This window comes from Culex pipiens, chromosome 2 (genome assembly GCF_016801865.2).
Source record: "Culex pipiens pallens isolate TS chromosome 2, TS_CPP_V2, whole genome shotgun sequence".
Classification (NCBI taxonomy): domain Eukaryota; kingdom Metazoa; phylum Arthropoda; class Insecta; order Diptera; family Culicidae; genus Culex; species Culex pipiens.
In genome coordinates this window covers 199,797,927-199,810,303 of record NC_068938.1, presented here as the reverse complement: position 1 = coordinate 199,810,303, position 12,377 = coordinate 199,797,927, and the positions used below count along the sequence as shown (strand labels likewise).

General features: G+C 38.5%; 1 protein-coding gene across 1 annotated transcript; it reads left to right on the top strand.

The window, feature by feature from the left end:
• Positions 1 to 8,397: 8,397 nt before the first annotated feature.
• On the top strand, positions 8,398 to 11,841 carry LOC120425513 (switch-associated protein 70-like). The gene is made up of 3 exons (XM_039590060.2): positions 8,398 to 8,706; positions 9,949 to 11,391; positions 11,449 to 11,841. The coding sequence occupies exons 1-3, from the start codon at positions 8,608 to 8,610 to the stop codon at positions 11,548 to 11,550; spliced, it is 1,644 nt and encodes a 547-aa protein (XP_039445994.1). The 5' UTR covers positions 8,398 to 8,607; the 3' UTR covers positions 11,551 to 11,841.
• Positions 11,842 to 12,377: the final 536 nt, after the last annotated feature.

The window sequence follows — 12,377 nt, the reverse complement described above, 5'->3', positions numbered from 1 at the left end:
CTTAAAGTATGTATCGTTCGTTTTTTCGTTACTGGTTTTTTTTTAATGTTAGACGTTTCACTTGCAAATGAGGTAGTGAAACTGAAATTTTGCGCGATAATCCTGAAATTGGGGTTTTAAGTTTCTTTGTACTTAAAAAATATTGCATGAGAGAGGAGATACAAGATATCTTGAGTTTGTTTTAAGTGTCAAAAGGAAATCTTTCGATTAAGATTCTTCGATCACTTATAGGACCAGCTACGATAATTAGCTAAGATCTGAGATTTTGAAAAAAAAAATTTCGCATAAAATCATTTTTAGACACTTTATTTATAATACATATTTAGTTTTTTGCCTTGTTACGAAAATCTTATAAAATTGTCAGCAATATTTATTTTTTAAGTTGTTCCAAAATAGAACTATCGAAGACTACATCTACTTTCAATGCAAATTTGCAAGCACATTTTTAGCTACTTGATACCATCAACAAAAAAATGAAATTGTGTTTGCATTTTGGTACGCATTTTTTAGGGTATTTTAACTTTGGATACTGTCATTTTATTTTTTAACAGCTTTTAAACTTTTGCAAAACGTAGTTACATGAGTATTAAAAAGTGTACATTCAATTACAGGCTCAAAGTATTGATATGAATCTGCCGAAATATATAATTCAATATTGAATTGGAAAATATTATGACATTGAAATATAAGTAATAATTTTAAACACAATAATTAAATGGTTTTGAAGTGTAACAAAAAACGTATGCATATAAGTAAATTTAAAGCGCGTATTTTTTTGTTTTTTTTTTAAGAAAAGATTTTTTTTAAAGGCCACGTGGTCAGCCGTCGATCCCCCCCCTCCCCCTCATGGCTTTTCATGGTTTTTTTCGGTCAGATTTTGGACCCCCTCCCCCCCCCCCCCCTAAGGAGACCACGTGGTTTATGCACGACCCCTTACTGAGGAAAGGCTATAAAAGCACTCGAAAAATGAACTTCTTAATTCGACCTCGTAGACCCACCTTCACGTATACCTATCGACTCAGAATCATGTTCTGAGCAAATGTCTGTGTGGATGTGTGTAGGTGGGTTGACAAAAAAATTGTCACTCGATTATCTCCGGACTGGATGAACGGATTTTGACCGTTTAGTCTCATTCGATCCGTCTTGGGGTCCCATAGGTCTCTATTTAAAATCAGCAAGTTTAGTTAAGTACTTCAAAAGTTATGCTAAAAAAACGATTTTGGCGTATGTCCGGAAGATTGTAAAAAGGGTGGTTTTTGCAAGAAACCCTATCATGTTATACATTTTCAGAAAGGCATTAAAAAGACCTTTCCAATGAGCCCCAAACATTGCAGATCTGACAACCCTATCAAAAGTTATTAGCACTTAAGTGTTATTTATACACTTTTTCGAGGCCGGATCTCAGATATTTCAGTAAAAATGATGTCCGGGTCCATCATGCGACCCATCGTTAGTTAGATAATTGAAAGACCTTTCAAATGAGCCTAAAACATCAAGGATCTGACAACCCTATCAAAAGTTATTGGCACTTAAGTGTTATTTATATACTTTCTGGAGGCCGGATCTGAGATATTGTGATAAAAATATTGTCTGAATCTTCCATGTGAACTTTCGTTGGATAGGTTTTTTTTTCACAGACCTTGCCGATGAGCCAGAAAAATTGAAGGTCTGCGAACCCTATCAAAAGAAATCAGTAATAAAATTGATTTGTTAAACATGTTAAGGGAATGTTGCAATTTTTACTGAATGTATTGACTTTATGAATGTGAGGAAGGCACCAACCACCTAAAGGTGGATTAAGTATCGTTTTATTATTTGTTAACTTCGTTTACTTTCTCCTAGTGTAAAATTGTCCGAAGAATCCGAAAATGAATTCCGCGGAAAAACGCGTTTTTCAATTTGAAATCATGTTCATTGAGAAAATCATGACACTTTAAGAATATGAAAATAATTCTATTCATCAACGTTTTCTTAATTATTGTTAACTAACTTTTAAAACTTTTCAAAATTTAATGAAAGCTTCTTCTAGAAATACCTTGAACCTTTCTCTACTCTGGTCAGTATGATTCCATGCGATTCCGTACGTATTTTATTTGTACTCTTCATTTTGCGAAAAAAACTGAAACCTATCAAACTCACCCCGTTTTACGGTACCAAATTTACACCCTCATCGATCCGCTGTTGATACTGCACTATACACTTCCACACTTATCTCCGCGCGCTAAAAGTTCAAACTAATCAGCCAGCAACGAACGCGGCGCCAAACAGGGCCGGCTTAATCGATACCCGTTTTGATTGGCTGATTTCGCCAATCTAAGAAGTTCGTCGCTGCTCGTCGAGTCTCGTCTCGCACCATGATAGGATAGGCGCGGTCTTTGTCGTCGGTTCATAAACCGATCCAAATAAAAACAGGGTCACACTCCACGCTGCGTCTGATGGATGAACCCAGGGAGAAATTTGCGCGGGTGTAATCCGTTCGAGCCGGCTTTGTGGTGATGGTTCAGAGACCCCACGAGGAAGGTCCGCGGGTGGACGTGTTGACACTGCTCAACATGGTCCCCGGAGGGGGTCGTCCATATATGGTGGCCTAAAATACGACCCGATCAGATCTCGATGTTTTGGCACGTAAAAACACATCACAGAAAAATAAAATAAAATTAATTTCCAGATTTTAATTTTTAACTGTGCCTCGTGAGTCATCTGCACGTGAAGATTAATCTTCACCCGGAGCAGAAGCACTCAGAGTTGAGTAAGTTCTCAGTCGCGGAACCCTCGGTATAAGTCGTCGGCGCAAGAGTTGGATGCCCTAAAGAGGAAGTAAACGAGCGAGCGGGTTCGAGGAAGAGACGCGTGAGCGCGCCAAAACGACCTTGACCGTCGCTGGATAGTTTATTTAACGGCGTCGGTGGCGCCGTCACCATACGTATACGACGACGACGACGTCCTCCTTAACGTCCCGTTGCTCGCTCAACATTGGCACGCGAGTTTACTACGGTGCAGTGGGGCGGGTTTGGATGTTTAGGAATATTTTAATTAAAAAAAAAAATTTCATACAGATTTCCATACAAACATGAAGTCTAATTATTTGAAAATATGCATCTTCACACTCAGATTTCTTTTAACCAAACTCGGTAAAGTTTACCGAATTTTCAACTGATGAACAGTTCGGTAAACTGAAACTTACCGAAATTCGGTAATGAAGTTCATTATTGTTCATCATGCAACCGAAAATCTAAGTGTGTTTATTATTATTATACAATGCAATGGTTTGGTTTACTCTAAAGTTTTCCACCATTCTTATGTAATATTCCGGGATATTGGCAAAGCCTTTTGGTCCAAAAGTTGCTAGGTTATGCGTAAAATATTACTCTTCTCATTGAAAAGTGCCAGCGACAAAATTGGGCGAAAAGTTCATCGCCCGGAGATCGCGAGTTGGCGCGAGCGAATGAACACCGCGAAAAAAGATTCGGGGGTGCATTGGGGTTAAATGATTATTTCGTTATTCGGTTTAATTAGAAAATAATAATTTTTTCGTAAATATCGCTACTTTGATGCGATGTAATTAATTTTTACAGTAAATTAGGCATTGTTACATCAAATTTTACCTTTCAAACGCACTAGAATGGCCAAATTTTAAAACAACAATGTTTGCCAATTTGACCATTTTACCCCCAATTCCCCTTGTAGAACAAAAGAAAAGTTCATCCGCGAACTGTCAGCAGCACGCTGTTTTGTTTGCTAGATCAACATTTGGAAATGTCGAACGTTGAAGGAAATCGCTCAAAAAATGGAAATTAACCGATTTCAAATGTTTTGGCCGCAAATGAAAGGTAAGGGTGGCTAATTTTTGATTCCGATCTGTAAAACTTGTTCTGGCGAGGGTTCTGGGCACTGCGGCAATCGATTTTAACGGCGGGTTGCTTCCGGTTGCATTTAATTTGCGGAGAAGGTTTTTCAATCCACCAGGGGCTTATTCGAGGGCAACAGTTTCGGTAATCCGGAACTTCCGGTAAGTTTAATATTTGCAGTGTTTAGCATGAAAAACAAACTTAGACTATTGAATACAAAATAACGCCTCATTTTTCTGTTTGTATGTTGTTGTGCAGGTTTGGTTTCAAATATTTCGTTTGATATGTTTCAATTGGGTCCTAAAGTGAAGCTTAAATTTGTGATATTATTGTTCACAACGATAAAGCTTATATTTCTGAGTACAATGACACTTTGTACGACCGAGAAAGATTTGAAATCGATTTTTAAATCGAAATTTGAAAAAAAAATCGTGGCCCTTCTTGACAAAAAGGTCCTACTTCACAGCTCGTTCTACGCGGACCTTAGTGGATTCATCGAAAAAAATGTTGTCCTGTCCTATTTTTTGCATTTAAATGAAAAAAGTGATCAGAGATGGTTTTTAATCTGTTTTTTACCGTTGAACATAACAATTGACTTAGGGCTTTAGGACCCTATTGTCCGCCATTACGGGGTTTGTTTTCCGGTACCCCCTGAGATCATGCGTGATCAATGGACGTCTATATGCAGCAATTCCCCACGACGAAAACAGCATGAAAAAACAAAAGTGCTCGGATCGGGCTCAAAATTTTTCTGAGGGTTCCCTGGCCGAAATAATTCGACCCGTATTTTTTTGTTTGGCCATTAGGGTGACCTACGCCGTGTTAGGGTGGTCTGAAAAATGGAAATTTTCGTCGATTTTCGCAAAAACCATTTTTTTCGAAAAATCATAACTCCTCGCCATTTTAACCGATTTCAATTGTCTTATACGCAAATGGAAGGTGATAAGTTGGTGATAAGAAAAATAGTAAGAAGTTTAAAAAATCTAGCCTAACATATGAAAAGGGCGTATGAAACTTTAAAATACCGTTTTGACGGTGTCTGAACCAAAGAGCTTATGTCTGGAAATATTTTTAGCGGATTTCCCGGACATTTTTACGTAACATACCAAAAAATGGGAGGAGTTCATTAAGGGACCATCCACAAACTACGTGGACACTTTTTTGGAAAACCCAAACCCCCCCTCCCCCTCGTGAACAATTATCCATACAAAAAAACTTTTTTGTATGGAGCATGGACAATCGCCATACCTCGCTCCCCTAAATTGTCCACGTGGTTTATGGATGGTCCCTAACAGGATTACGAGATATGATTTTTTGAAAATAAAATCCGTGTTTTTTGACGCGCCGCGCGCAAAAACCGGAGAATGCCGAAATTGGCAAAAAAACAACTTTTTTCACTAAAACTGCGATAACTTTAAAATTTCAGCGATGACCTATACTGCCCATGTTCGCATAAATGTCCCATATGCAAAAACAGCAAGCTGAGAAAAACGCATTTGAAGTTTGTCCCACACATAAGGTTACGTGTTAAGTTTTCATGAAAAAACTTGATTTCCTCCTGATTTCTAGAACAAAGTATTGGATGTTACAGGCTTTTCTGAAAGATCTCGCGATTCTGAACAAAACTGCACCACTAACTCAAAACCGATGAAAATGCATATGGGACATTTATGCGATCAGGGGCAGTATAGATGTTTGGGGATCAAAACTGTTTTAATTAAAAGACGCAACTTTTGCCCAGTCACGAAATTTTCTAGCAGAGCTGATTCTGCCAGAATCCTGCTAGAACGGTGGAACATTTTTGCTAGAATGCTGTAAGAATATCCAGCTCTGTAAGAACTCTGCTAGAATCCTGCTAGAACGTCGTGACTGGGTGGTACCCAGACATGTCATCGTTGAAATTTTGAAGTTATCGCAGTTTTAGTGAAAAAAGATGATTTTTTGCAAATTTCGTCATTCTCCGGTTTTTGCGCGCGGCGCGTCGAAGAACACGGATTTTATTTTCAAAAAATCATATCTTGGAATCCTGTTAATGAACTCCTCCCATTTTTCAGTATGTTATGTAAAAATGTCCGGGGAATCCGATAAAAATATTTCCAGACATAGGCTCTTTGGTCCAGACACCGTCAAAACGGCATTTTAAAGTTTCATACGCCATTTCCATACGTTAGGCTAGATTTTTGAAACTTCTTACTATTTTTCTTTGACAGGCTAACTTATCACCTTTCATTTGCGCATAAGACAATTGAAATCGGTTAAAATGGCGAGGAGTTATGATTTTTCGAAAAAAGTGGTTAGCCTAAGTTTGTTTTTCATGCTAAACACTGCAAATATTAAACTTACCGGAAGTTCCGGATTACCGAAACTGTTGCCCCCGAATAAGCCCCTGGTGGATTGAAAAACCTTCTCCGCAAATTAAATGCAACCGGAAGCAACCCGCCGTTAAAATCGATTGCCGCAGTGCCCAGAACCCTCGCCAGAACAAGTTTTACAGATCGGAATAAAAAATTAGCCACGCTTACCTTTCATTTGCGGCCAAAACATTTGAAATCGGTTAATTTCCATTTTTTGAGCGATTTCCTTCAACGTTCGACATTTCCAAATGTTGATCTAGCAAACAAAACAGCGTGCTGCTGACAGTTCGCGGATGAACTTTTCTTTTGTTCTACAAGGGGAATTGGGGGTAAAATGGTCAAATTGGCAAACATTGTTGTTTTAAAATTTGGCCATTCTAGTGCGTTTGAAAGGTAAAATTTGATGTAACAATGCCTAATTTACTGTAAAAATTAATTACATCGCATCAAAGTAGCGATATTTACGAAAAAATTATTATTTTCTAATTAAACCGAATAACGAAATAATCATTTAACCCCAATGCACCCCCGAATCTTTTTTCGCGGTGTTCATTCGCTCGCGCCAACTCGCGATCTCCGGGCGATGAACTTTTCGCCCAATTTTGTCGCTGGCACTTTTCAATGAGAAGAGTAATATATTAGTTGTATGCTAATATGCAGTTAAGAAAAAACATAAGCTGTTTTTAAGAAGAAAAAAAAACGGATTTTTATTAATGTCGTAGATGGTGTCTTTCACTTTTGGGGCTTCTACAAATAACACAAAAAACATGCTATTATTGAAATGTTCTGAATCAAGATTTGAATGTTTTTCTAAAACAAGATGTTTTTACTGAATTCCGTAGTTGAAAAATAGGTTAAGTTTAGATCGGTACACCATCTGTCAAAATGAACAAAATTTTACCGAGTTTCGGTTGTACGATGAACAATAATGAACTTTGTTACCGAATTTCGGTAATTTTTAACCGAATTCGTAATTTTCGGTTTACCGAACCGTTCAGCAAGTGAAAATTCGGTAGAAAAATCTAAGTGTGTAATTATAATATAGAACCTTCCTAATTTACACCTTCGAAATTTACACATTTTTTTTACTGTGTACCAAAATAAAAAAGCAGGCTTAAGGCCTAAGCACAGCTGTGTCAAAATAGCACAACTTTACGGTACTCCGCAGGTCAGTATCTCAGCTGCGCGCTACGGGTCACGTCTCGCCGAGAGAAATATGAGTTTATGCCCTTATATGTGACACAACAACAGCAACAACAATATCTACAACACAAGATAGCAAACGTTATTTTGCCGCCACGGAGGATGTCGCCTGTCCGTTTGAACCACGCCGGAAGCTTGAATGTTGGGCTTAGAGGCATGTATTTTTTTTTTTTTTTGCTCACTCAATCCTATCATGATGGACAAATTACCTGGTCACGATTGTCGCGGCGACGCGCGGGGATCAAGCATTTGCGATTTATATGGTAATTGATAAATTGATTATTATGAGCCAATGAGCCACAATGGAAGTCCGTTGACCACAGTGCTAATGTAACCTTGAAGGCTTTCGATCACGGTTATGAAAAGCAGTTGGTTTTGTTTCAAGTGTGTTTAACTGCCCACGTGCACTCAACCTTGTCACGGTCCGTAATATGATCGTGACGTCTAAACGATCCCGTTCATATCATATGACGTTTTTGAGTGATTCACTGGTCACAATAGGTCATCCGCCATGCACAATAGAGATTTGCTCCAACTTGGTTGTGAATCCATGATATGCAACAGCGAAGAATGTCACTCCACACGGGCATAATAGAACCTTTTACGACGTAAACCGACGATTGACGTCAAGGTGTTCCAAACACTATTGCACGTTGCATTCACAACACTGTTGGCCAAGTTCTACGCTACACGGCACGGGTCCGGGGGATGATTCATTCACAACAGAGATATGACGAGATATTCACCGGTTGAGGAATTTCCATCCGACAGCACCAGCTAAGCCAAGTAACAACAATACCAGTATATCTACTACACATGGAAAGAGGCACCAAATATGTAAATATGATTTGGATGAGGTCTTGGAACAGCTCTGAACAGCTATTTGTGAAATAATTGCTCAACAGTCAGGGTGAACCCGCGGCTCAAGCTATAGGTGCTCTCTTATCAATCGTGAGAACTAGCCGTTTTAATGCTTTTTTTATGTTTGGCAGAAGAAAAAAGGTTAAAATCGTAGTGCTAAAATACAAAAAGTTCTTAAAACAGTTTAAACATAGCAAGCACCAATCATGAAATAAGTGCACAGGAAAACAAAAGTGTTCAGTGAACTGATTGTTGCAAACAATAACAAGCAAAAAGTTAAGCCGAATCCGCAGACATCAACCAGCCAGACAGAGGAAGAAAATTACGCGCAATTATCAGCCATGACCACGCTGCTGAAAAATGTCACCAACAGCATCTGGCACGCGTTCAACACCCTCCAGCAGGACGGCTCCGGGTTCGTGGGGAAGTCGAAACTTAAGGTGAGTGGATTATTGTATGTTTTAAGTTGCAATTTTACAAGGTAGAATCAAAAACATTCAAGATGATCCCCCTAGAATGCTTCGAGACCACTTTGTAGCATTGAAAGTGTTAAATTTTGAATTAGTCAAATAAGATTTGTTTTGTGTTTTGAAATTAGAATTACATGTTATTTTTCATTGAAATTAGCAATCAACATTTTAAAACACATTCTCCTACGACAAAAGTTGATTTAAAATTCTAAAATTCTCAAAATGCTTAAAATTCTCATAATGCTAAAAATTCTCAAAATTCTCCATATTCTTAAAATTCTCAAAATTCTCAAAATTTTAAAAATTCTCAAAATTCGCAAAATTCTCGAAATTCTTAAAATTCTCAAAATTGACAACATTGAAAGTTTTAAATTTTGAATTAATCAAATTAGTTTTTTTTGTATTTTGAAATCAGAAATACATGTTATTTTTCATTGAAATTAGCAACCAACCATTTAAAACACATTCTCCTACGACAAAAGCTGATTTAAAATTCTAAAATTTTCAAAACTCTCAACATTCTAAAAAATCTTAAAATTCTCAAAATTCTCGAAATTCTCAAAATTATCAAAATTTTGAAAACTCTCAATACTCAATATACTCTCTAATACTCTCAAAAATCTCAAAAATCTCAAAAATCTCTAAATTCTCTAAATTCTCTAAATTCTCAAAATTCTCTAAATTCTTTAAATTCTCAAAATTCTCAAAGTTCTCAAAATTCTTTAAATTCTCAAAATTCTCTAAATTCTCTAAATTCTCTAAATTATCTAAATTCTTTAAATTCTCAAAATTCTCAAAGTTCTCAAAATTCTTTAAATTCTTTAAATTCTCAAAATTCTAAAATTTTCAAAAATTTTAACATTCTTAAAATTCTCAAAATTCTAAAAAATCTCAAAATTCTAAAATTTTAAAATTCTAAAATTTTAAAATTCTAAGATTCCCAAAATTCTCAAAATTTTCAAAATTCTCAAAAATATTCTGATTCTAAAATTCTAAATGTTATGTTTAATGATATCTGAATTTTTGTGTGTTCTTGTTGTAAGATTTCACAAAAGTTTGTATAATTTATATAATTAAAAATATACTTCTTGAAATTGTATAATATGTATTAAGGTTTCTGGAACAACATTTTTGGTCATCTCGAGAGGTCAAGGGAAGTCTTGGAATGTTTTATTGTAAATCATTAACACCCTTTCTCCCTTCCCCTTCCAGGTCCTCACGGCCAACATCGCCACCCTGTTGGATCTGTACGGCGTCGAGCGTGGCCTGGACCACTACCGATCCACGCCGACGCTCAACTTTGACCACTACCTCTACTACCTCGGGCAGGAAGTGTTCTCCTCACTGTCCGCCGAGTTGCCCCTGTCCCTGCTGCGGAACTACGAAACCAAAATCGACGAGGTGTGCTGGCTGGTTTGCCACAAAGACTTTCACATGAACGATGCGTACTACAACGAGGAAGCGGTCTACCAGCTGTTTCGGATCTTCTGTATGATGGCGGATTTGTACAACGATGATCTGGACGACAACCAGTTTACGGTCAAGATCCACCCGTCGGAGGCGTTGATCGTGGTGAAGCAATTGCTCAACTCACTCGGTTTGGACTACAACAACGAGGAAAAGTACGACTACCTGAAGAAGTCGGACGACAGTCTGGAGTTTAACGAGTTTCTGGAGATTTTGAGATTCAAAGACTATGACAAGGTGAACGATTACGTAGCATCGATCTGCGAGGCGATCGGAGACATCTATCAGACGCTGATCATGGACGTGGTGAAGAAGGGTTATCTGTTCAGGCGAGGATATGTGCTTCCCACGTTCAGGGAGTACTTTTTCGTTCTGCAGCCATGTGAGTTGACTTATTACAAACACCACACGGATCGTGAAGTGTGCGGCACGATCGCACTCAACTCCAGGTTCATGGTTAAGCCAAGCATTTCGTCCTCGGGGAAGATCGAGCGAATTCAAAAGTTCACACTAGTCTCAGGCGATCGAACGTTCGAGCTGGGCGCGCAGGATCACAAGACACGTCTCCAGTGGATCTCGGCACTGCAGTTGGCCATTACGTACTCAACGGGTAGAGAAGGTTTCCAGCGGGACGCCGTCAACCGGAGGAAGCAACAGCGTGAGTTGGAGGCCAGAAAGCGTCAGGAAGAGGAACAGCTACGTAGCATCCACCTCAGGCAACTTCAGGAAACCAACGTACAGTTGGAACAGGAAAAGCTGGCCCGTTTGGCCGCGGAATCACAGGCTCGACAGTACGAAGCGGTCGCGCGGGAAGACTCTCGCCGAGTGGCCGAACTAGAGGACGTGAAGCTGTGCTTGGAGAAAATGCTCGAAGATGAAATTCAAGCCAAACGCGACGAGGAGATTGTCCGGGCGCTGCAAGCCCGCGTTCTGGCTGAAGAGTGGGAAAAACGTGAAGAGCTCGAACAGCTGCAGATTGAGCAGAAAAACCTGCTCGAACTGGAACGACAAAAACGCATCGAGTTCGAGCACCGCCAGCAGGAGAACGAGTCACGCTTCCGGGACGCCGAACAGAAGCTGCGCCAGCTCGAGGATGAACGCAAAAAGCTCGACCGGGAGCTGAAGATGGCCCGCCAAAAGATCACACTGTCCGAGGAGAACAAGGGTATTGTCGAGGCGAAATTACAAGTAGGTTCTCCCCAAATATCTACACAAAGCTATACTAAAGTAATTCTTTCATTTTAGGCCATGGCTCCGACGTACCGCAAGGCACCAGACTTTATGATCCGCCGAACGCAGTCCTTTGTGGCGTCCGATCGGCCTGTGGTGGTGGCCGTCCCGCGCTGATTCCATCCAACAGAAGGTTCTCGAGTCCTCGAGCAGTGCCAGTATAAACTCTTGCTTTACGTTAATGGGCGCGCACTAGGCAGAGATTCCTAGGCAGGGACGCGTTCTTTCCGTTCTGGTGTAAATTATTAAATTATTGTTCGTTCGAATCTATGTGTATTTAGCAGTAAGAAATGCAAAACGTTTTATTACTTTGTCAACGGTGCCCAACTAACTCGTTTTTTACGTGCAGCAATATTTAGGAAATTATGCCACAAAAAGAACAAAAAACATTCCATTTTAACACTCAAACTGTAGTATTTTCTGTAAATTGTGATAATTTCAATCCTTAGGGCATCTCCATCGCTGTGGTTTGATTTTACGATTTTAGATTTTCACTTTTTGTATTTAAAATAAAATATGCTTTAGTGTTTTAAATGCTTTTTAATCCTCTGAATCCTTAATTTTTAAGATTTTTTAAATGTTGAGTTTTTTAATCAGTTATAATTCCTTAAAATTTTTTTTGAAATTTTGGTTTTCTTATTTTTTTTCAATTTCCCCTTTTTTATTTGGTCCTATAAACAAATCTAAACGTTGAGTGTATCCCTCTCACACTTGATGTCAAAGTCCAGCGAAACTATTTGAGTTTTTGCAATTTTTAAAAATATTCATCCTTTATATTTTTAAAATATCGTTAAATTTTAAAAAGTCAAAAATTTTAATTTTTCAGAATTTCAATAATTTTAATTTTTCAGAATTTCAATAATTTTTTTTTTTTTTTTTTGGCAGGCCAAGTGCGAATGATGCTGATGATACCTCTTCAGTTGACGCTCAGGCGAGGAACATCC